General features: G+C 34.7%; 2 protein-coding genes across 2 annotated transcripts; one reads left to right on the forward strand and one right to left on the reverse strand.

Moving 5' to 3' along the window:
- Nucleotides 1-1,519: 1,519 nt before the first annotated feature.
- On the reverse strand, nt 1,520-3,378 carry LOC131180711 (F-box/LRR-repeat protein At3g59190-like). The gene is made up of 3 exons (XM_058148081.1): nt 2,152-3,378; nt 1,830-2,024; nt 1,520-1,732 (listed from the first exon to the last, which is right to left on the reverse strand). Exons 1-3 carry the CDS (start codon nt 3,376-3,378, stop codon nt 1,520-1,522), a joined length of 1,635 nt encoding a protein of 544 aa, XP_058004064.1.
- A 4,311-nt stretch (nt 3,379-7,689) lies between these two features.
- LOC110659959 (putative leucine-rich repeat receptor-like protein kinase At2g19210) lies at nt 7,690-12,308 on the forward strand. Its single transcript, XM_021818077.2, has 13 exons — nt 7,690-7,863; nt 7,960-8,503; nt 8,626-9,107; nt 9,197-9,335; nt 9,426-9,497; nt 9,616-9,687; nt 9,770-9,850; nt 10,204-10,364; nt 10,498-10,727; nt 10,809-10,935; nt 11,047-11,130; nt 11,213-11,402; nt 11,734-12,308. Exons 1-13 carry the CDS (start codon nt 7,794-7,796, stop codon nt 12,140-12,142), a joined length of 2,661 nt encoding a protein of 886 aa, XP_021673769.2. The 5' UTR covers nt 7,690-7,793; the 3' UTR covers nt 12,143-12,308.
- Nucleotides 12,309-26,670: the final 14,362 nt, after the last annotated feature.

A 26,670-nucleotide genomic window follows, 5' to 3' on the forward strand; every position in this document is an offset into this window, starting at 1 on the left:
AATTGGCACGGGCTCTGGAGATGTCACCAAACCTCTGGAGTTTCTGAATATCGATAAGATTGCCCTAGTATAAAGGGGACTCTAAGGAGTCAAGGTGTAAGAGATTCAGGTTAAGCCAGCATTAATCAGATTTCCCAGAACAATATTGCTTAGCAGCAACAAGCTTGATAGAATGTAAACTGAAAATAACACTAGAATATTTCCCATATCACACTGAAACTATTAACCAGAATTGTCTGTATCATATGCACGCTAGGCCCTAACTCGAACGGAATATTTATAAGGTAGATTAGATGGAGTTTGGGAGTCATTAATTAAATGAGAATCTGGCTCACTTTGGCAATCTAGAGTTTGTGGGTTGTATAGGATGGGAATTGTTGTGAAGTTTCTCATAGTTGGTCAGCCATTCCATGGAGATCAGCTCTACTAACTCATCTCTGGATAACTGCAGCAGTATTTGAACAATTGTAGCAGTCGACTCTGTATCTGAAAGAATGTGCAGAGCATCATCTAAAGAGACTCCTAGTTGGGACAAATCAACACTATGATCTTGGAGGCGATTAAATGATTTAGTGGTGAAAAATTGCTGCCATAGATGATACCATATATTCAGCTCTAACTAGCCGAACTTTTTTCATTAATAAATCTTTGGTAATTGTCCATTTGTAATAGCAAAATTCATGGTGGTGAAGAGGGGCATTTGTTTTTGGCTTTTCTTTTAAGATTAGGATTTAAGACAGGGACATTTGTTGATATCTTGTAGCCTGGCTATTCCAGCTTTAGACACATTTCAGGCTCATACATACAGCAGATCTGCGCATTCAATATGTCATATCTATGTAAAACAGGGGAGATTTTTGGACATCCATACATCCATGAGAAGATTTATTTGGATTACATTATTATATTGAATTTAAGAAATGGGAAATTAATGCTTTTGTATTTTCAGGAGAAAGTAACCATGATCAATCTTTGGTTTACTCTTTTTTCTTTTTATTTATTAAATCGCATCATATCTATTTTTCTAAATTTTTTCCAAATTTATATAAAAAACCTTTGATGTCTATTATAAAATCTTATTTGAATTATACATTTGTGTTTTTACATAAGTCCATAAGATGCTTACTATTATCAATTAAAAGATATTCCTTCCGTTTATTTTTATCTTTCACATTTAAATTTTCTTTTGTCCAAAATTATCTATTGCAATTAGATAATTAATGAACATTAACTATTTACTTATAATTTTACCCTTTATCTCTATTAAATATAATAAATATTTATACAAATTGTAATTAGATGAGATAAAGATAATTTAGTCAATTACTAGTATGTTTTTATAAGTAGAGCTCAAATATGACAAATAAAAATTGGAATAATAAAAGCTACCAAAATTTGAATAATCAAATAATATTCCCTCTCTTAATATTAAAATAAAAATCTAGACGCCATAAATTCTTTATCAAATTCAACAAAAAGATGATAACTTCATAGTCGAATCAACTAGGAGATATTCTCCTCACCATGTAAATTCAAAGATAACTTGCTCCCCATATTCAAGATTTTGCAGAGACTCAAATACTCGTTTCTGCTCAACAACTTCTGCCTCCGTACCACTGTAAGACTGAGTCTTGATCTTAACATCTTTCAAGATATGCCGCCAACACAAGAAATTGCAATTAAACGAACACTGTTGAATTTCTTCCTTGTTGGTGAAAGTCCTACAAAGGAACTGCAACATCATGAAATCAAATCATGCATAAGCAATTGATCCTCAAACTGTCAAATTACATTTTACCAGTTGGATATTGTACAATGATCTATATTACCTTGATGAGCTTATTGTTGCACCCGGATCCATATTTGACTTGTAGAGTTCTTGGAAGAGCACAACATAATAGTCCATCCAAAAGAGCTGAATAGTTGCTGAAAATTGTTGATGAAATATGAATAATCTTTATACGATCAAGATTGCAAGGCTGAGGTGTATATATGTCTGTCCACTCCTCTGGATTGAATGTAATCTTCATCCATTAAATCAAAGAAAGGAAAACAGAAAATATATGGTCAGGACAAAGGAAATTCATACACAAGCCTATTGCAGAAACGTAAAAAGAAAACAAAGAGAATAACAGAATATTTTGTTATTACCACATCAGAGTGAATAACCAGAGCCAAAACATCATGTTTGTGGAACATTCCAAGATACTTATTCAACTTGAGAAACCACGAGATGTCAAGGTCACTAGTGGCAGTCATTTTTATTTCGGCAAATTGTAGACCTGAAGTATTCATATGAAAAGAAGAAGGGACAATATCACCTTGGTAAGTGTATGACCTCAAATTTGGAGCATCAATATGAAGTACCTCTGGATGATATATGTCCAAATTCACGCTTAATCTCTTGAGCTTATGGGTTGAAATAAAAGCCCATTGGCAGCGTTTCAAAGATTTCAAGTGCAAGGTCTCAAGAAAGTGGAATTTATCAAAAAGTTCCTGAATCCATCGGTTGGTAATGGGGGAAGATAATCTTAACTCCTTAAGATTATTACAATGAAGTTTATTCAGCTCTAATTCAGATAGAATGCATGTACAATCAAGAATTTGAAGATTCAGTGCTTCAATCTGAATTTTATTAAAGACATCTGCTTCTACCTTCTTGAGCTTGGGAAGGTTTGGAACATAAAGATTCACCACTCTTGATGTTAAGAGAGAAAATTCCTCAAGTGAAGGGCAAGAAGACAGTAGCTTTTCTGTCATCAACTCACTAAGATGAACGTGGGATAGAGACAGAATTTTCAGGCAAGGCAGCATCATATCACCTCTCAACAAGCTGTCCTCCAAAGTAAAACCTTGTAACCTTAATACAGACAACGATTTTGCCAGAAAAGTGGCCTGAGGCAAAACGGACCTTTTGACCCCTTCTGCAGAGATAACGAAAATGCAAATATCTAGCTCTTCAATGCAGTTCTTGGTTACTAATCCGATCCAATCATCCATGCAAGAGCACAAATTTTGTTGATAATTGGATATAAATAAGCAGAATGATTTGATTTTTGCTATCTGGCCCCGGAGTTTTTGCAACGAATCATCAACGAATTTGATGAACTTGCTAGTAGCTTCAGAATCTTCCCTTCTATCGTCGTGGTAGTAGCTCAATGTGAAATTTTGTGTTGGGAGAGAATTCCAGAATATCTGCCATGACTTGGATAAAATAGAGGTACGAGCCACATCTCTTGGTGGTAGAAAGAATAAGATATGTTGCACAAGGTCTTCGGGCAATAGAGATAAAGGATCAGCGGTGTGCATTGTGTTCATCGTGCCATCGTATTTGGTTCGTTTTTGCTTCTTGTTGGGAGTTGCAGTATTTTCCTCCATATCCGCCCTGATATCGCAGAGAGACATGGAAGACAGGGACTCCGACGCTATAGATCACAATTCACAACCAGGTTGTGCCCTCGCGACTCTGTTTTATATATATGTGACTACCGACTGAGTGGTGCTAGGTGCCTCAGCCAGGAATGGCAACCGGTTATTCTATTCAAATCCAATTCCAAATCCTATTCAAATTCTAATTTTAGGCTTTTGGGTCTCAAGAGAATGCTCAATAGCCTGCTATTACTAGGATTTACATTCCTCAACCAAGTGGAATTTTTAAGTCGAATATAATTCGAATTCAATAAAAAAATATGGCCTTCTTTGGTTTAAAATACTTTACTTTTGAGAAGTATATTTTTCGGGAAGCATATTCTTAAGAAGTAATTTGCTTTTAAATTATAAAAGATAATAATGCTTATAAAATAATTTAAAATACATAACAAATTAATAAATTCATTATGCTTAACTAAGAAAAGTGCAACTAATCAAACTCTACCTAGATAAGTTACTTCCCTTGTACAAAAGAATTGGAGTGCTTTACCAAGTTGATTTGATAATGCAAATCAAATAAGACTATTTTTTTATACTTCCTAAGAAGTTTTACTTCATTGGTCTATTTACTCTCAATCAAATAAGGCCTATATCTATAATACAAGCCACCGTTAAATGAGGGCATGCTATCTTTAAAAGGAATATTATAGGAAGATAGTGAAATTCTTCCTTAGTCCATTATGAAAATCAAAACTCGCATATTAAATATATAATACCCACGTGTTCGTGTCATAAATTTTTTATGCTTAAGTTTGCTAGATAAGTTACTTCCCTTATACAAAAGAATTGGAGTGCTTTACCAAGTTGATTTGATAATGCAAATCAAATAAGACTATTTTTTTATACTTCCTAAGAAGTTTTACTTCATTGGTCTATTTACTCTCAATCAAATAAGGCCTATATCTATAATACAAGCCACCGTTAAATGAGGGCATGCTATCTTTAAAAGGAATATTATAGGAAGATAGTGAAATTCTTCCTTAGTCCATTATGAAAATCAAAACTCGCATATTAAATGTATAATACCCACGTGTTCGTGTCATAAATTTTTTATGCTTAAGTTTGCTAGATAAGTTACTTCCCTTATACAAAAGAATTGGAGTACTTTACCAAGTTGATTTGATAATGCAAATCAAATAAGACTATTTTTTTATACTTCCTAAGAAGTTTTACTTTATTGGTTTACTCTCAATCAAATAAGGCCTATATATATCTAAAATACAAGCCACCATTAAGGGCATGCTATCTTTAAAAAGAATATTATAGGAAGATAGCGAAATTCTTCCTTAGTCCATTATGAAAATCAAAACTCCATATTAAATATATAATACCCACGTGTTGGTGTCATAAATTTCTTATGTTTAAGTTTGTTCTTTTTCGCTCTTTCAAACTTATCTCTGACCCAACTTTAATCTGAATTCTGAAATAATTGTAGTTATCTAATGAAATCCTCTAAAGCAAATTGATCTAATATCTAAAGAAAGTCATTAGAAATCATTTGATTGCCATTTATTTACCTTATAAATGTCATTCATGGAAAGTGAAAACAAATACTGAACATGGTATAAAATTATTAACTGGTAAAAAGAAACAGACGAATATAGGCATTTCTTGGAGAAAGGTTGATGCGAAAACCAGCATGGAAGCAACGTATTGCTTTCGGGCACCAAACTAAGTATTCCCTCATCCAGTATAAATATCTGCATCGTTATAGCATAAGCACCCTTCATATTTCACTTCTCCTCTTTGATCAATCTTTTCGTTACACCACTTCATCCATGAATAACAAACTGTTTACCAGAATCTTGGATGAAGTAACCTCAAAGATTGTCCTTTGTTTTGCATTGTTGATGGCTGTATCTTCTTTGTGTCTCTTATGCTTGTTCGTAGCTAAACTACTTAGCTTTCTATTCTCTGTGATTTCTGGGCGGAGGAGGCGGACACGCTGACTCCTACGCCGCCGCTGCCACAAAGAAGTATTTTTTTGCTTTTTTTTTTGTTTAATTTTTTTTAGTACGTTAAGATATTCTCTATGTCCGTTGTCCACAGAAGATCCCCTCCCAGCAATGTTTTCTGCAAGAATTAAACCTGAGTTCTCTCTTAGACTGGCTATTCCAGCTTTAGACACATTGCAGGCTCATATATACAGCAAATCTGAGCATTCTATACATCATATCTATGTAAAACAGGGGAGATTTTTGGATATCTATATATCCATGATCTATTTGGATTACATTATTTTATTGAATTTAATTGATATATTTATATTGACTTACACACTCTCATATTACTAATAATAATAATGCCAAACCATTGATAACTCTTAATCTGAATTTCATATATTTTTTCCCCTCTTAATTGTCAGAAAATTAATTAGTAGACCTTCAAATCAATATTTATAAATAAGATCAGTGGACTTTTACCAATTCTCAAAATTCATGTTTCCCTTAAATGAATCTATGACTGTTTCTCACATGATGGTGAAATTAACCAAACCCTGTTGTACTTTTTCATGCGAGCAATGTGTAGAAGGGTTGAATTTTAAATTCAATTCTTTAAAATTAGCTAAAATTATATAAAAAAGTGAATTACTATAATTTGGCTCTAAATTAGATCATAATTATTAGTAGATTCATGGCTGCTTGAAAATCAAAATAATTAGTTTGTGATATTTGAGTCATTCAAATCAAACTATTAATTCACTTCATCTATTTATTTGTTAGGCGCCGTTCAGCAAAAGAATTTAAGGTAGTGTTTAATATTTTGGTTAATATCAAAACACTAATTCTCTTATTTATTCTGTTAACACAGTATTTATAGTAATTAGAATTTGAGAGAATGGTTCATGAGTAACATCTCCCAACTTTTATAGGTTAGGAGATCGTTTTAACGAGGGTTACCACGAGTTTTACATTTAACAACTAATCCAACAGTTATTTTTACAGAACACTTCTGTTTTAAATCACTATATAAATAGCTAATCACTAACAACTAATATTTAATAGCTAACGGCTAGTAAAATGGCTAACAATTATTAAAATAATTAATATTTATTAAAACAGTTAATATTGCATAATGAAGCCTCAATAATTAAAAAAATGTAAAAAATATAGTTAAAATCTAAAATACATTAAAAAAATTCTAAATATATCTATTAAAAAATTTCTAAGAAAAATTATTTAAACTAATTTCTAATTTAAATCTTATGTGTGGATATATAAAATTGAAACAAACAGAATATTCATTTTTGGTTTTGTGAAAAATATTTTTACCTTTTAATTATATATATTTTTGCCTTTTTTTTTTAAATATCCTCCAAGTCAAACAAATTCTGCAGCATAATTTTCAACTAAAATCTTCTATAGTGACGTTGGGATTTTGCCAAAAATATTTATTATAAGAAGTTGAATCCATCTGATCATTTTAAAACGAACAAGTTGCAGAGGGGTGACTTTCAGACTATGTTAAGGTGGTAGACTATGTTAAGGGGTGACTTTCAGACAATGACTCGTGAAATTGAGGTGGTAAACAAAATTAGGTTGTGTTATAAGTGCTTCAGCAAATCACTTAAAAAAATTTCAATACTGGTGAATGTTAGCTTTAACTTCTCCTTTCAAAAGTATCAATTATATCTCCAATTTAATTGTTGTTGGGATTATATTAAAGAGTGAATATGAATAGATAGGTTATAACATTGACTTGGCTAGTGTAAAATAACTCAAATGTTTGATAAACTCATATTAAAAATGAACTCATATAGAATTTGCCTAGTGTCTTCTTCAAAATTTATTATGATATCAGAGTAATTGCACTGTTATTGAGTTAAATATTAACTTGTCAAGCGATAACTATGTGGTTACACTTAAGAGGGAGATAGTGCAGAAATTATGTATCAAACATCAGTATTATTTTATGCTTTTTTTTTTAACCCAGATGTCTACCCCTTTTATATCATTAATATTTTCGAAAAAAAAGTAACGTCAATCAATATTGCATTTATTATTATTTTTAATATTTAATTTAATTTTTTTATAGCTATTTACTAGTATGATACGTTATGTTTTAGGAGTTGTTAGATTGCATACCACATTACCTGCACATCTTGAATAAAAAATATCGATAATGAAAATTTCAAACATTATCTCCTCGGCTTTCAATAAATTGACATTATTCTTTTACTTTTTTAAGAAGTAAATTGACCTTTCTCTTTTGTAGATCAATATAGGCTAGTTGAGAAAACTTAAAGCCGTTTCTATTGAGCTAGTCACTTGCTAAATTTCATCATATCACCATATGATTTTGCTAGTCTATGAAGAGACTATTAATTACTTCTATATGAAGAAACTCTAAACAGGAATGCATGCATGGAGATCTCATTTCTTGTTCTTGGTGTTTTAGCTCTTACAAGTCTGGCTCAGGGCCAGGATCAATCAGGTCTATAAGAAATCTCAATTTCTTGATATGACATATCAGTTTAAATAATTAAATTTTCATTTTTGTTAACCACATGCATGTCTTTTCCTTGTTCAGGCTTCCTTAGCCTTGATTGTGGCTTGCCAGCAGATGCTAGCTATTCTGATCCAAAAACCAGCCTCCATTATATTTCAGATGCATCATTCATTAACAGTGGTGTAACTAAGAGTATATCATCTGAATTCAGTACAAATAGCATTGACAGGCCGCTATGGTACGTCAGGAGCTTTCCTAAGGGCAGCAGAAATTGCTACAATGTGACAACTATTGCGGATACCAAATATTTGATCAAAGCTACTTTCATGTATGGAAATTATGATAACCTAAATCAGCTACCAGTATTTGATCTGCATATAGGACCTAATAAATGGGTTACGGTGCAAATTCTCAATGCATCCACTCCTCTAGTACAGGAGATCATATATGATGCTCCATTGAAATACACAAGCGTATGTCTTGTAAATAAAAATTCAGGAACACCCTTCATTTCAACATTGGAATTAAGGCCTTTGAAGAATACCACATATGTAGCCCAGTCCGGAGCGCTTGCACTCTTAAATAAACGGCTGGATCTTGGTTCCATAACCAATCAAACAGTCAGGTGATGAACTATTCTATATCTCCAACTTCCTTTGCAATAAGTAATTAAGTGCTCTAACTAGGATTCGAACTCAAAGTATACTGTTTGCATTAATTTTAACAAGCATGTGTGCGCACCCTCAGGTATCCTGATGATGTCTACGATCGTCTATGGCATCCCTTTCATCTAATACAACTGACGGATATAAGTACCAATCTGACTGTTGATTTTGGGAGCCATAATGATTACCAGCCACCATCAATTGTGATGAGGAGCGCAGTCACACAAGCAAACAGCAGCAATCCTTTGCTAGTATCCATAGGCGATAGTGTGGAATATAAAACTTACCAATTTTATGTGTATATGCATTTTGCTGAAATTGAGAAGCTTGAAGCCAACCAATCCCGTAAATTCAACATTTCTTTGAATGGAACCTTCTGGGCTGGACCTATTATTCCTCTTTACTTGTACACAATCACTGCGTATAGCGGATCAGCCATCACTGGAGGAAACTATGATTTTTCTCTCTTCAAAGTTGGTGGGTCAACCCTGCCTCCCCTTCTCAATGCAATTGAAGTTTATTACGTGGTTGAGCTCTTGCAATCAGAAACTAGCCAAGCTGATAGTATGTTTATTAGTATGATCATACGTTAAATATCAGTGTTTGTCTGTTGCATTATTTCATAACCATTTATACAACTGAACATATAATAGTTGACGCAATCATGGAAATCAAGTCAACATATGGAATAACAAGAAACTGGCAAGGAGATCCATGTGCTCCTCAGGATTATGTGTGGGATGGTCTTAGCTGCAGCTATAATGGGACTGCTCCACCTATAATCACATCCTTGTAAGTTTATGCCTTCTGGGTTAGCATAATGAATTGAATTTTCTTCTAATTCCATCTCCTTTTAACGAGTATTCAAGAAAATTCAATTAGGAACTTGTCCTCGAGTGGATTGACAGGGGAGATAGCTTCTGATATAGCCAATCTGAAATCACTAAAATCTCTGTGAGTATCTTAATTAATCTAATTGAACACCATGAATTCTCAATTTGAAGTAGGAAAAAAAATTTCTCAATTTGAAGTAGGAAAAAAAATTTAGTTTCAATTTCCATTATAATGCCAGGGACTTGTCAAACAATAGTTTAACTGGACCTGTGCCTGATTTCCTCTCTCAGTTGGCGTCTTTGAAAGTCCTGTAAGTTAATAGTGATTAAACTGAGCATAGAAGCTTTATGATAAGAAATTCTCATATGAGTCTCTTCTATATGCCTCTGCAGAAACATGACAGGTAACAGGCTCACAGGTACAGTTCCAGTTGACCTCTTGAAAAGATCGCAAAGTGGTTTGCTATTGCTAAGGTCTAGCTTCCAAGAATCATATTACCTTTTAAAGATGCATGTGAAACTCATTTTCTGTTCTTACTTGGTGAAATTTATGATCTTTCATAATATAAAGAGTCCACATGTATAAAGAGCATTATAATTTCATTTATCAAAAGTATCAATAATTTTATAAAATAAATAATTAAAATTAGGAAAAATTACTATTTAGTCTCCCAATTTTAACTAAGTCTGAATATGTCTTGCTAAGTTTTTCTTTACTTTTTCATTAATAAAATTGACTCTGACTTGTGAAAAAATAATTTTTAAAAAGAGCAAGAATTATATCCAAGTCTTCTATATTTTCTTATTTTTGTCATTATCAATTCTAGTGTTGACGGAAATCCAGAACTTTGTGCATCGGATTCATGCAACGATAATAAGAATAAGAAGTACGTTGTTCCAGTAACTGTATCGGTTGCTGCATTATTTGTGATAGTAGCTGCAATATTATTGGCAATATGTCTTAAAAGAAGAAAGAAACAGGCAGCAGGTATGTTTATATGAGCAATACTACTTGCAGACAGTGTTTATTTCTTTTCAGTGTAGATATACGTGTAGTATAAGAATGAAATTACTTATATATTCCATGTAAGAAGATATATGAAATTACATATATGTTGCAGTAGCTGGTGAGATGATGGAAGCTCAAACCAGGAAAACTAGTGATGCATTAGAGTCAAGAAAACGACAATTCACCTACTCGGAAGTCCTGGAAATTACTAACAACTTTGAGAGAGTTCTTGGTAGGGGAGGATTTGGATCCGTTTACCATGGCTACTTGGATGATATTGAAGTAGCAGTAAAGACGGTCTCTCCATCTTCAGTTCAAGGCTACAAGGAGTTCCAGGCCGAGGTATCTGTGTAAAAGCATGCCTTACATAAATTTTTCTCTTCCCTGGGAGATAATACTATATAGTGTGCATTCCAATGGCAGGTCAAGCTTCTTTTGAGAGTTCATCACAAAAACTTGACTAGCCTTGTTGGATACTGCGAGGAAGCCAACCACTTGGTGCTCATCTATGAGTACATGGCCAATGGAGACTTAAAACACCATCTATCAGGTTTGCCTTTGTTATATATATATATATATTTTTTCCTATGCTGTAGTAAGCGCATCAGGTGAAATAATAATTTAGTCAACTTGTATGAAATTCCATTGTTGTGCCAAAAAGGGCTTCGTGTGAATGTAGTCGATGACCCAGCAGATATCTTAAGCTGGGAGGGGAGACTTCGTATAGCCCTTGGGGCAGCACAGGGTTAGTAAGCATATATATGATTCACGTACAAGATTTTCTTGTCCATTTTTTATGGCAAATGACATTAAAATGGAAAATTTAGGATTGGAGTATCTTCACAATGGTTGCAAGCCACCAATTGTACACAGAGACGTGAAGACTACAAACATTTTATTGGACGATAAATTCCAAGCCAAACTAGCTGATTTTGGGCTATCAAGAAATTTTGCAGCTGAAGGTGACTCTCATGTGACAACAACTGTTGCTGGCACTCCGGGCTACCTTGATCCTGAGTAAGTCTTTTTTTTGTACAATTAATTTGGCTGGGCCTCGAACTCTGGAGCATGCCTATGTCAATCTTAAGCAAAACTATATTCTATGAGATATATTTATTTAACCATTAGCTAGATTACTAACCAATTATCTTAGTGGTTTAACTTTTCAAATCATTAATAATGGGAGATGAAGGTTACAAAGCAAGGAAAGGCTACCACTTGGCTCTTATTGAATCACCCAAGAATCCATTGAAAAAACCAAGAAATGATTAAATGATGAAATCAAGAAGCATTAGTTTCTTGGCTCAAATGAGTGTGAATTAAATTAATGACATGTTTTCGCTTGCAGGTACCATGTGACAAACTGGTTGACAGAAAAAAGCGATGTTTATAGCTTCGGAGTTGTTCTTTTAGAGATCATCACAAGCCGACCTGTGATTGCCAAAACCGCTGATAAGATTCATCTAAGCACCTGGGTCAGTTCCATGCTTGACAAGGGGGATATTAAGGCCATTGCTGATCCAAGATTAAATGTAGATTTCGACATCAATTCTCTATGGAAAGTTACAGAATTAGCAATGGCTTGTGTGTCAGAAACTTCTGCTGAAAGACCAACTATGAGCCAAGTGGTGATGGAATTGAACGAGTGTTTAGCAACAGAGATGGCTCGAACAAGGGAGGGGCGTAGTCCATCATATAATTCTGTTGAATATATGAGTGTGAATTTGTCTGCTGGACTATCTCCCTTGGCAAGGTAGTATTTTCAGGAAATTAGAGTATGTTCACGTTTTGTGCCTCGGACCTCATTCCCTTTCTGCTAGTTTCTCTGTCTTGTGATTTGTAGCCAAACCAGAAGACAAATATGTGTAGTAGTTATAATAAATTGGAATGATGTTGTGAATATAAAATAGCCTGTTTTCTCTAGCTGAGAAGCAAGAGGTTGAATATGACTAACTAATGACTTCCTTCAAAATTTGCGAGAAAAAAAAAATAATGAATTCTCACACTATTATATTTGATTTTTACTTGTTTTAAATGAATTTTCTTTTTAAATTAAAAAAAATTAAATTCTTTTATTTCAAATATTAGAATTAACAAAAAAACAGTAGTTTCAATCAAGATTCTAGAGGATTGATCTGAAACTGTAAAACCAAAACAAAAAGGAAATAAAAAAATTCAAAAAAAAAAAAAACTAGAGTAATTATGCTGGCATTCTAATGTTTATACAAGCCTTACATAAATATTGATAGACCAAATAACGCAAAATCTCGTGTTTATCTGAGCTTAAAACCTGGAGTCAGCCTGAAATTCAAAACAATTCTTCCTGCCTCTTATTTTTGGTAGCAAATTGTCATGATTCTTAGGGAAACTATGCTGCCAGCATAACTTGATATTGTTCTAGAACAGGGGCTACAAATAGGTGGATGCTCGCCAAGGTTCACTAACCAAACAGTTTTGAGATTGTAATAATGCAAATTGCGGCTACCCGTACAATCAGCTTTAGGATGGTGAGCTTTTAGAAAGCATCACATGCCAACCTGTGATCGCCAGAGCCCATGACAGGACTCATTTAAGTCAGTAGATTGATTCCATGATTCAAAATGGGGCCATTGAAAACATTGTAGATTCAAGATTAGGTGGAGATTTCGACATTAATTCTGTATGGAAAGATGTGGAATTAGCAATGGCTTGTGTATCTGCAACTTCCGCTACAAGGTCAACGACGAATCAAGTGGTGGAATTGAATGTGTGTTTAGCAACTGAGATGGCTAAGACAGGGGAAAACAGAGTTATCAGTCAAATTCTCCTGCTGAAATTGTGGAAGTGAAAGCCTCCCGGGCAAAGATGGAATTACTGGTGCCTTTCTTTTCTTTTTTAATTTTAATGAATATTTTAATTTTAATAAATATATAAGATGCTAATGATGAGGTGCTCTAAATTCAAATACAACTTCGAGACTGAAAGATTTCTATCATCATAATTTTAAATTTCATTTTGATATTAACAAAAAATTAAGTTACTTTTCATAAAAATCATTAAAAAAAATTCAATTTTAAATAAAAATTTATAACATTATTAATGTCCAAAAAGGGATTAATTATATTTTAATTATACTATATCTTGTATAATTTAATTGTATTATAATTTTAAATTATCATGATAATACATCAATTAATAAACTAATTATAAACAAAATTAAAATAAGTTTACAAACATATCAGATTATGAGCCAGCAAAATAATGATACTTACAAGTTTGTTCAATAAGACAGCTTCCAGAGTCATTAATGAGCCTATAAATAAATTAATTTGCAACTCTAAATGAATTGAATATTAATAAATTAAATTTTATTTATTTATTAAATGAGTTTAAAAATTAAACACAAATTTAATTATTTGAATTGAATCAAACAATTAATAAATTAAACTTTGAGTAATTTATAAGTGGCTCGACTTTTTAACACCTTATAAAATAGAGAAATTTGTCAATTATTGTTGGAGTGGATATTTTTAACAAATCAATGCAATATCATTGCCTCAATAGATTTATAGATTTTTTTTTTTTTTCATTTATCTATTCCTTCTCATTTTAACACAGCATTGCTTGTGATTATCTTAATATTTTATTGAGTGAGGATTATTTTTTACAAATTTTCTCACTGAGAAAAATGTTGATACGTTGATTTGTATATTTATTTATTTATTTATTTATTTATTATTATTATTATTATTATTATTATTATTATTATTATTATTATATAATTTAGTGTATAATACAACTATAAAATGATAAAGTAAATATAAAAAAAATAAAACTTTTCTTCCATTCTATTTAGATATTTAGATAAAATAAGACTTTCAAAAGATATCTCTAACTTTATATTCTAATATCAATCGATATATATAATTTTAATTAATATAATATAAAAATATCAAATAAATAAGATTTTTTTTTATTTATGACAATTTTATTAAATATTAAATTATAAAATAGCATGATATACTTTTCTAAATTTTTTCTTCTCTCAAAAACTTCATTAGTCTTGTGAAAAAGACAGTAGGGTCCCTGGGACATAAGGAGCTTCTGGTAAGGGGAACTGATCCCCTTGAAATTTTAAAAATTTTTAAGAGTATAATGGCAGTTTTTTAAAAATAAATATTTTATAAGATAATTTACACTTTAGTATTTAATATTTTGTGAAATATATAATTTAATATATATATTTTCAAAATTAAACAAATTACTTACTTTATATTTTATAATCCATCAACAAAATAGTTCAAACTGTATTGTTAACGAAGGTTTCAATTCAATAGCAAAACTATATACAGATAAGGGGCCATGCCCCCCTCCCCCACTCCCTCTCCCAAGTTTCTAAAATTAAAAAAATTACCCATAAATTTAATCTTTTTTTTAAATTACTATTTACCCTCCTATAATTTTTAAATTTAAAATTTTACCTATAAATTTTAATATATTTTTTTACAAAATTATTGTTTGTCCCTCCAATATTTTTATCGTTATATAAATTCCACTCATAATTTAATTTTAATATCTTAATATTTTATATTTTTATTTTAGTCCCTATATTTTTATAAAAATTTTATTTTTTTTCTTATTAATATTTATTCCCTTCCCTCAAATGATAGATTCTTAATTCCAACCCATTTCAATTGAAGTAATTAAATTTTTGTCATTTTGATAAAACCAACAGCTTAATTATTATATTTTCAAAATCAAACAAGGTAGTTCTTCACTTTTCATATTTTATATCTAAATAATATATATATTTATAATTTATAGATTCATTAAACATATGTGAGTGTGATAAAAACATGTCAAAAATTAAGATGGTTAAAATAACTTTATATATATTTTTTAATTAAATTTGCTTTTTATTATTGCTTTAGAAAAAAATAGATTTAAGATAAATTAGACAAAATTTTCGATTTTAGGCCATAATAGATATTCATAATATAAAACATTTATTATGTTTTTGAATTGACAATAGTTCTATTTGATTTTTAACAAGTCAATTTTGTTAAAAAAAATTAAGGTATTTAATTTTGTTATTATAGATTAATTGTAATAACATATTAACTTTTGCAAAAAAAAAAATTTATTAATTTTTATTTATTTAATAAATAACATATTCTAATTGAGCCCCAAAACTAAATTACTAGCTCCTTCACGAGGGTCCTATTATATATAGAAAATTTAATTTGAATCAATTATTATAAATTTCTCATTTTTCTTGAGAAAAGAAACTAATGTGCAATAAATATAAAAATTTTATAATATACATAGAAAAAATATTTTTTTCTTTAGTTTAAGGATGGATTGTCACCAATGAAATTGAACCTAGTGAAAATATATGTTACAATGAATAAATTAATATGATAATTCTATTTATTTTCTAATTTTTAGTAGCATTATAAAATTAAAATAATAATTCATATTTAGTCTAAGTAGAATAAATAAATAACTTAAAAAATTAAGTGAATTATGTGGGAAAATTAAATTCACAAATTTAATGGGGCAACATTGCAAATAAACTAACTATGTAAATTAAGGATTTCATGGGGGCAGTATCTGCCCATGGTAGGAGACTTGAGGAAAAAATAGGTTGGTTGATTAATAGGTGCATGATTGTTTAATAAATATTAAATGGTTTGGTAAGCCACAGAATTGACAAATTAAATAGAAAATGGCTGACCGTCTATTTCATTGATTGACTGAACCACAAGGTTACAAGCAGCTGCTCGTCTTTCTCCACAACTCCAACGACTTATAACTTCTTCCCCATATTCTACGCTAAGATGAAAACCTCAAAGTCTCTTTACATGCTACTGTTTGAGTTATCATGCATGCATTTTTTTTCCCATTTATTCTTACTTCTGATTTAAAAATGATTTTAGTCTTTATTTTATATATAAAATTTATATTTAATGGGAAATAAAAAGAGATTGAAATTAATTAGGGATAACAAATTTTTACTTAACTCGTACATTATATATATATATATATATATATATATATATATATATATATATATATATATATATATATATATTTTGTCAATAGATACATGGGGAGGGTGGGAATCAAACTGAAGACGTGACCCTAGGATTATTGTGCTCTTGCCACTGGACCAAAGCGATGCAGGTGTATATTATACTTGAATTTGTCATATTTAAAATGATTTATAATATATTTCAAATTATATAATTCCCCAAAATATATATACACTTAACTAGCCATTCGGGTTTTTGGATAACTAATATACCTAATCATTTTTAATTGTTCAACTACGAAGTTTGTTCAAATTGGTTTAATCACTATAATACAATAAAAAGAAAGAATCTCAATCAAATATAACAATCATTATCTTAATAGAATTGTCGAAGATAATGATGCCTATAATTATACAATATAAATAAAAATATATTCCTATAATTATATTAGCTAAAAAGTACGTAGTTGACTTACTAAAATCAACTTTTGTGTGTATCCTATATAAAAGATCATATCATATATGAAGGTAAGTTCATTTTTCCTAATCAAATTCAATTTAATACATTATTCTTTTACATTAACTCTAACTTAAGCGTCAAAAGGTTCTTACCAAGACAATCCTGGTAGACTTTTGACCTATTTGTTATCTATTTAGTAGGTCCATATTAGGGATGGGAATAATTAGGGTAACCGCAAAAATCACCCTACTTGAACTTAAACCCAATTAATATTCTCAAAATCTAATCCTATCCTAAACCGGTTTAAAATTTATTCTCAACTATCCAAATCATTTTCAAACCCGATTATTACCCAAAAAATGCCTGAAACCGTTTAATTCTATATATTTTAATTAATAATCTCCATAAAATTTTTCTTATTAATAATATACATTTTAAAAAATTTAATAATTTCATAAAATATTTAAATTCTATTTTGCATAAAAAAAATATAAAAAAATTTACAAATATTATTATAAAAAACATATATTTTATATTTAATTAAATATTTATATAAATGATTTTGGATAACGGATACTCAACTTGTAAAATCTGAACCCGTCACAGTATTATTATTCAAACCTAAACCCATCTCATACCCAATTATATATTACTTAAATCCGTCCTATTAGAATTTAGTCGGATCAAATACCCACTAAAACCTGATCTATTACCATCCTTAATTCATACATATAAGAAATTTGTATGGATCGCATCATTACATAAAATTTGAAATTATTTGAACTAGATGATTTAAAAAATTGAGGATCAACATGACAATTCATCATATGAGCCAATCCAAAACTGATATATTTGAACAAATTCGTTTCAATCCGAATTTTGATCTAAAAGTAAATTGATAAGACTTAATTTTGACTAAAAAAAATTATCAAATTCATCTAAAATCATTTCTATTCAGTGTCCACAAATAACCTAAATCAATTTACAATTCAAAATAATCCCAGTTGAGTTTATCTAAAAATCGACGGGATTGATTCGTAAGCTAATATGAACTCTCCCAACTTGTCACCTTTAAAAATTGGGAAAATTATTAATTAGTTTATGTATTTTATTGAAATTAATTATTTGGTCTGTATTTTAAAAATAAACTACTTAGTTTTTATATCTTACTTTCGTTAAATTATTTTGTCACGACCCAACCTATGGACTAGTAAAGCCCCCGAGGCCCGTAGTAAGCCTTAACTGTTCATTTACCCAATTCTAAGGCCCATTGGGCCCAAATTCAAGAAACCAAACGGACAGAGTCCGGCCATAAAATGGACTTTCCAACGGGGAGTTTTTGACTCACCCGACCTGTAAACACAATAAATACTCAATTGGGGAGCTCAGCTCACCCTCCACATACTCATCAACATAAAATAAATGGGAGCTCAGCTCCCTCATCCAATCCATCAACATGCATAACATATTTAAGTTTACAGGTCCAACATGATAAAAATATTACAGACCAAATTCAAATAAATACTGCTAACACATGCGGAAATTCTAGGAGTAATTAAAATTACACAAACATGGATAAACAACAAGGATAAAAGCAGTTAACCTAATAAAATATCCTCAAAAATTTTTGAACAGAGTGAGCAGAGTAAAATATAAATCTTAACTATAATCTCTATAACTATCTCAAACTAATGCAACTGTAGAGTGAAATGCAACATTAACATCATATTCACATCATAGCATCAAAAGGTAATTTGGAGCACTCACGCACTCGTAGCATCAATCATAATATATTGGGAGCCGATCCTGCATGCCTCTCTTAAATCCAACCCGTGCCAAGAACTCAAAGCGGACTTTCGCAATAAACCAAATCGAGGGTCCCAAGAACTCAAGCCGTGACTACCCCTCAAGGAACGGGTCCCAAGAACGCCGTGACTACCCCGCCCTATCCATAGTCCACACCACATCACACGCACGCCAACGCACGCCAAATTACTACAACAACACTCATGGCACATTAACTATGAATGCAACATAAATCGTGCCTAGAGTTTAACTACATAAATATATTCATATAAGTGATGCATGGGCATGTCGAACATATAATAATATCGAAATTATAATTAAAATTAATATTTTACTACTTGACGACAAATTGAGGAAGAAGGACAATTACATTACATCTAATTAATACAATCTGACTCAATACAAACAAAGAAAAGACCAATTACGCCCTAAGTCGTGTCGAAAATCTCTCCCTATACCTAGGACCTACCCAACCCGCAAAAGGGCTAAAAACGCACTTCTATATTCACAATCCATATATCATCAATCATATCACACCCCATCAAATCAATTATCCATCACAATACGCAAAATTTCAATTTAGTCCTTATTATTGATCATTTTTGCAAAACTGCCCAAACAAGCTCTAAAAATTATAAAACTTTGCCCCGGTCCTTAGCAATATTACTAAGCTATTGCAAAAAGAATCGTAATTTTCTAAGCTACCACGAATATTTTACGGATTTTTAATCCTATTTAAGCACTAGAAAATTACGAAAACAAGGTTCGATTTGCCGATTCCGGACGCGCCGACGTCGACAATGGGGGTAGGCAAAATCGAGACTTTTCCAATTTCCGCGAATTGAGAATACCTACACGAAGCCCATAACACGGGGTTAGTACATAAATTTTTTCAGAATTTTCTAAGCTCATTTAATGCTCGAAAAAAGTTCCGTGGGACCCACCAAAAACAAAATTTTGAAATTAATATCCCGCAAGCTCTCGCCGAGTGGAGCGGGTAGCCTCGGTTTTCTCGTGATTCACGAAATCTAGCCCAAAAGTCGAAATGGGCGAAAATCTTCCCGAGCAAAAATCGGACAATCCGCCGATGGATTTTGGTGTCTATGGAAAGCTAGTCGATGGTTTTGGACACAAGACCCGGCCCAATCGGCCGAGGAAGTCGGGCGCGCGCAGGGGAGAATCGCGAGGAGGGCGCAGGGGAGGCGAGGGGAGGAGAGAGAAAAGAGAGAGAGAAGGGGAGAGCACGCGGGAGGAAGAGGAAGAAAAGAGAAGAGTCCGATTCGACGGCCCGATCTCGATTCGTCGATTCGAATACAAAATTTTGAATTTTGGACCAAAACGAGGTCCAAAAATTCAAAAATTCCAAAAATTCAGAAAAATACGAGACTCCAAATATATTTTTAGTTTTGCCACGTGGTCTTTAAATTGATTTTTAAAAATCATCAAAGTTTATATTTTCTAAAATCGAACCCGATTTTTTAAAATCAAAAATCTCAAAAATTCCTAAAATTTAAATAAAATTTAAATATCAAAAATACTCATAATTAATAAAATTTTGGGGTGTTACATTCTTCCAAAATTCGCCCTCGAATTTTTACACAAGGCGTAATAAAGTACATGATTATACATTGAACAAGTAAGGGTACTTGCTACGCATGTCCCGCTCGACTCCTGTGCACTCTTCCACCGATCGACTCTCCACAAAACCTTGACCATAGGGACTGCTTGGATCTCACTGCCTCACTTGGTAGTCCACTATGGCTACAGTCGCTCCTCAAATGTCAAGTTCTCTTTAGCTCTATCACATCCATGAGAAGGATCGGAATGTATTTCCGAGCATGGAGATGTGAAACACGGATGAACGTGAGAAAGGTTGGGTGGTAGCTCCAACTAGGCAATCGCCCAACTCTATCAAGAACCTCAAAAGGTCCGATATACCGAGGTGCCAACTTGCCCTTCTTTCCAAATCTCATGACTCCTTCATTGGAGATACCTTCAGAATACATAGTCGCCATCGCAAACTCCACATCCTCCGTCTGGATAACTCTTCCGCCATCGAAAGTCTCGATTAAAGGAACTACCGAGGTGTACCGCACTAGGTCCACATCATGCACTTTCGCTTCCCCATTTCTGCCCAACACAGAGGAGACCTACACTTTCTTCCATATAATGCCTCATAGGGTGCCATCCCTATGCCGGAGTGATAATCGTTGTTGTAGGCAAACTCCACCAAAGCTATCATCCCATTGATCTCCAAAATCCAAGACACTCATGCGGAGCATGTCTTCCGTTGTTTGGATTGTCCTTTCGAGGGTGGAAAGCCGCATCAAGTTCAATCAGGTGCCAAGTGCCTCCCGCAACTTTCTCCAAAACCGAGAAGTGAATCGCCCTCTATCGATATTATGGAAGCTTAATTCCATGCAATCGACTATTTCTCGAATGTAGAGCCGCATACTGGCTACGTAGTATGTAGTCTTTAAGAAGTGAGCCGATTTGGTCAAGCGGTCCACAATTACCCATATCGAATCATATCCTCGCGTGGTACGAGGCAACCTACCACAAAATCCATAGTGATCATTTCCCACTTCCATTCTCGGGATAGGGAGCTCTGCAGCCTTCCCGACGGTCTCTCGTGTTCAAACTTCACCTTCCGACAAGTCAAGCACTTGGACACAAAGTCCGCTATGTCTCTCTTCATGCCATTCCACCAATAGCTATCTTTCACATCATGGTACATCTTGGTGGAACTGGTGGATATCGTGTAGTGTGCCTCTTGCATGATTTCATTCCCGAGATTGTCCACATCGGGCACACATATTCTAGAACCTTGCACTAGGGCGCCATCATTGGCAAATCCAAACTCACCACCTTCACCTTACTTTTTCTACGATCTTCATCAATTGTTGGTCTCGGGAAACTCTAACTCGCCCTCAACCGCCTCACCAAAAGTGAGCCAACAATACCCCTCATCCGAAAGATCTAGGATTAAACCTGATCCATCAACTCATGTACCTCCCGAATCGCTGGTCTCTTAAATGTGCGCCAAACTACTGTAAGATTTTCTCGCTCAAAGCATCCGCTACAACATTGGCCTTCCTGTGGTGGTACCGATGGTGCAATCATAGTCTTCGTAAGCTCCATCCATCTCCTCTGCCTCAAATTTAAATCCTCTGTTGGAAGATGTACTTCAAACTCTTGTGGTCGGTGTATATCTCGCACACTTCACCATACAGTAGTGTCTCCATTTTTAGTGCAAAGACTACACCGCCATTTCCAAATCATGGGTGGGGTAGTTCGCCATGCCTCTTCACCGCCTTGAAGCATAAGCCACTACCTTTCCATTCTCGCATCAAAACACACCCTAGGCCAACTCGAGGCGTCACAATACACGGTGTATCCTTCACCACTCACAGTAGTGTCAACACATGGTTAGACACTCCTTGAGCTTCGAAACTCTCCTCACGTCCAAATGAATGGAACATTCTTCCTAGTCAATTTAGTTAGGAGCCACTATCCCGGAGAAATCTTGCACAAAACGTAAATCAAAAACTTCGCACCTAGGCCTAAGCCAATCGCTTCAATTTTCTTGGGATCCTCTTGTATGCCATCACTAGAAAACACATGTCCCAAGAATGAGATGCTTTCTAGCCAAAATTCACATTTTGAAAATTTGGCATATGTGCTCCTCAAAGTCCGCAACACTTTTCTCAAGTGCCACACGTGTTCTTCCTCGGTCCGAGAGTATAAATGTCATCAATGAATACGATGACAAAACGGTCCAAAATGGCTTGAACACCTGCTCATCAAGTCCATGAAGGTTGCATTAGTGAGTCCAAAAGACATCACCAAGAACTCATAATGACCATACCTTGTCCTCAAAGCCGATTTGGACACGTCATAATCCCTGATTCTCAACTGATGGTAGCATGATCGCAGGTCTATCTTGCAAAAGAATCTAGACCCTTGGATCTGATCAATTATATCATCGATCAGAGGAAGTGGATACATGTTCTTCATACCACTTTGTTCAAATTGCCTATAGTCAATACACAACCTCAACGACCCATCCTTCTTTCTCACGAATAGAACAGAGCACCCTGGTGAAGTGCTCTGACGTATGAAACCCTTGTCCAAAAGCTCGTAGTTGCTCCTTCACTCTTTCACTGGTGCCATCCTCGTAAGGTGGCATTGAAATGGGGTTTGTACCGCACAACATCGATGCAAAACTCTATTTCCCTTCCTGGTGGCAACCCTGGAAGCTCCTCTGGGAAGACATCCATATATTCTCTGACAACAGGAACATTTTCCATGCTGACACCTTCTACAGATGTATCTCTCACCAATGCCAAATACCCTTGGCATCCACGCCTCAACATTTTCCTAGCACTAATTGCCGACACCAAGTTATATGGAGCCACGCCCCGTCACCATCAAAGCTAAACTCTTCCACACTGTATGTGGAAGTACACCTTTGTTCCGGGTCTAAGGTGGCGAATGAGTTGCCAACCAATCCATCCCCAAAATTACATCAAAATCCATCTGGTAAAGGAACCAAGTCTCGGGAGGATCTTTCCATCCACTACTACTGGGCTACCGGAAAAACCATATCTACCTCTATGTTGTCACTAAGTGGGGTAGCTACGGACAAAGGGCATTCTAAAGTGGCGTGGTTTCTACCCAATCTCATGGCAAATACAGGGAGACAAATGAGTGCGTAGCACCGGATCTATTAAAACACGAGCCTCATAAGAAAAGAATACCGCCACAACCGCGCTTTGAGGCCCGAGCATCCCGGGTGGGTGAAAACCCGAGCTTGACCTACCCCGAGTGGCGTAACATCGACTCCTACCTCCCGACCGCCTCCATATCCACGCCCCTTGTCGCCATGTGGGAAGCACCGGATGGGCGAGGAACGTTGGCAATGTAACCTGTGACCCCATCCGTGGCTCATCAAAACGGGCATTCCCTAGCAAAGTGACGTTGGCCACACCAAGCACACTCGATCCCATCAAACAAGGTCTGAATGCCCTCTTCCACATTGTGCACAAGGTGCCAAAGAGGATCCCGATCCGCACTCTCGAACTCGACCACCGCCGATCCGCACAATCCTCGAGGTTTATGCCTAAATCCACTTTTCTTATTTCTACTCTTTCCTCAATTACTCGCCACCACCGCCCCGAGTACCCATGGGAGGGACACCGAGGAACCTTCGCTTTGTTCTTCTTGCTCTTCCTGTCATCCGCAGCAGAATCGATCTCTATCCAACCACCACGCCAAAAGATTGATCGACATCATGGCCAGTTCGCATACCTCCTTTAAGAACCTCTTCACTTTCATAGTTTGTAGGGGCATATCTCGCCAATTTAAACTCAGAGCATATTCATCTACCATTCTATCTTAAGGCCTCAAAAGCCCACTGCTTCGATCTCTCGTAGCTTTCGCACAAATCGATTGATGAAAAGTTCTACAAATCGAGCCCATGACAAACCCTCCATCCGGGTAACACGTAGTCATTCATCCATTGCCTAGGCATAGGCCCCATGACATACACTCTATCGCCTTCTATCACCAATCAGAGTTCGAATCTAAAACCGATATGCGCGCCCGACACATCTAAAATACCAGGCACAAACTCCTTGAAGTTTACAATATGTTTGTAAGTTTCTTCTCTTGTGCGTGGTGGGGCGGACCATATATTGAGCCATCATGTCGATGGTTCTGCCATTGGGTCCATGGAACCCTGTGCCATAAAGGATCGATCTCAGATCGGGGTGACTTGAGCACTCTAGGCCTCCTACCCCGCCTCCTTGGGGCAGTGCCTCATCCGACACCTCGTCAGCACATTTGGTTCTCGTGCAGCTTCTACGCATTTTCCTGAAATTCAGCAGCATTAGCCCACAAAATTCAAAACTGCACATTACATAGCTCTATAGACTCATATTTACACACAATATATGAAGCATCAACTAGAAGCAAAGACGACAATGCAAGACGAATGTGGACCCTAATGTTCCGCATGTGACTACTAGTAGACTTTTCCCAACACTTAGACAAATTTTCCTAAGAACTGGAGCCTAAGCTCGATACCACATTTGTCACGACCCAACCTATGGGCCGGACAAGACTAGGACTGGCCACCCTAAAGCCCCGAGGCCCGTAGTAAGCCTTAACTGCTCATTTACCCAATTCTAAGGCCCATTGGGCCCAAATTCAAGAAACCAAAGTCCGCCATAAATGGACTTTCCAACGGGAGTTTTTGACTCACCCGACTGTAAACACAATAAATACTCAATTGGGGAGCCTACCACCCTCCACATACTCATCAACATAAAATAAATGGGAGCTCACCTCCTCATCCAATCCATCAACATGCATAACATATTTTAGTTTACAGGTCCAACATGTTAATAATATTACAGAAAAATTTCAAATAAAGATTGCTATCACATGCGGTAATTCTAGGAGTTTTTATAATTAGACTAACATGGATAAACAACCTGCGTAGGATAATAGCAGGTTAACCCAGAATAAAATATCCTCCTGTGGCCTGTAAAAATTTTTGAACAGGAGTGAGCAGAGTAAAATATCAATCTTAACTATAATCTCTATAACTATCTCAAACTAATGCAACAGAGTGAAATGCAACATTAACATCATATTCACATCATAACATCAAAAGGTAATTTGGAGCACTCACGCACTCGTAGCATCAATCATAATATATTGGGAGCCGATCCTGCATGCCTCTCTTAAATCCAACTCGGTGCCAAGAACTCAAGACTTTCGCTAATAAACCAAATCGAGGGTCCCAAGAACTCAAGCCGTGACTACCCTCAAGGAACGGGTCCCAGCGAAGAACTCAAGCCGTGACTACCCCGTCCTATCCATAGTCCACACCACATCACACGCACGCCAACGCACGCACACTGCTCCAAATTACCACAACAACACTCATGGCACATTAACAGTTATGAATGCAACATAAATCGTGCCTAGAGTTTAACTACATAAATATATTCATATAAGTGATGCAAGGGCATGCAGAATATATAATAATATCGAAATTATAATTAAAATTAATATTTTACTCACTTGACGACAAATTCGGAGGAAGAAGGTCACCGACAATTACATTACATCTAATTAATACAATCGACTCAATACAAACAAAGAAAAAGACCAATTACGCCCTAAGTCGCGAAAATCCCAGAGTCTCCCTATACCTAGGACCTACCCAACCCGCAAAAGGGCTAAAAACGCACTTCTATATTCACAATCCATATATCATCAATCATATCACACAGCCCCTCCCCCATCAAATCAATTATCCATCACAATACGCAAAATTTCAATTTAGTCCTTATTATTGATCATTTTTGCAAAACCGCCCAAACAAGCTCTAAAAATTATAAAACTTTGCCGTCCTTAGCAATATTACTAAGCTATTGCAAAAGAATCGTAATTTTCTAAGCTACCACGAATATTTTACGGATTTTTAATCCTATTTAAGCACTAGAAAATTACGAAAAACAAGGTTCGGGTTTACCTTTGCCGATTCCGACCTCGGGACGCACGCCCGACAATGGGGTAGGCAAAATCTCGCCCAATTCGAGACTTTTCAATTTCGCAATTGAGAATACCTACACGGCCCATAACACGGGGTTATTACATAAATTTTTTCAGAATTTTATAAGCTCATTTATTGCTCGCAAAAACATGCTAAGTTCGTGGGACCCACCAAAAACGTTGTCGGAAAATTTTGAAATTAATATCCCGAAGCTCTCGCCGAGTGGAGCGGTAGCCTCGGTTTTCTCGTGGATTCACAGAAATCTAGCCCAAAAGTCGAAATGGGCGAAAATCTTCCCGAGCAAAAGACAATCCGCTCGATGGATTTCGTTCTTGGTGTCTATGGAAAGCTCTCGAGTAGATGGTTTTGGACACAAGACGGGGGAGAATCGCGGGAGGGCGCAGGGAGGCGAGGGGAGGAGAGAGAAAAGAGAGAGAGA

This window comes from Hevea brasiliensis, chromosome 6, assembly GCF_030052815.1.
Source record: "Hevea brasiliensis isolate MT/VB/25A 57/8 chromosome 6, ASM3005281v1, whole genome shotgun sequence".
NCBI lineage: Eukaryota > Viridiplantae > Streptophyta > Magnoliopsida > Malpighiales > Euphorbiaceae > Hevea > Hevea brasiliensis.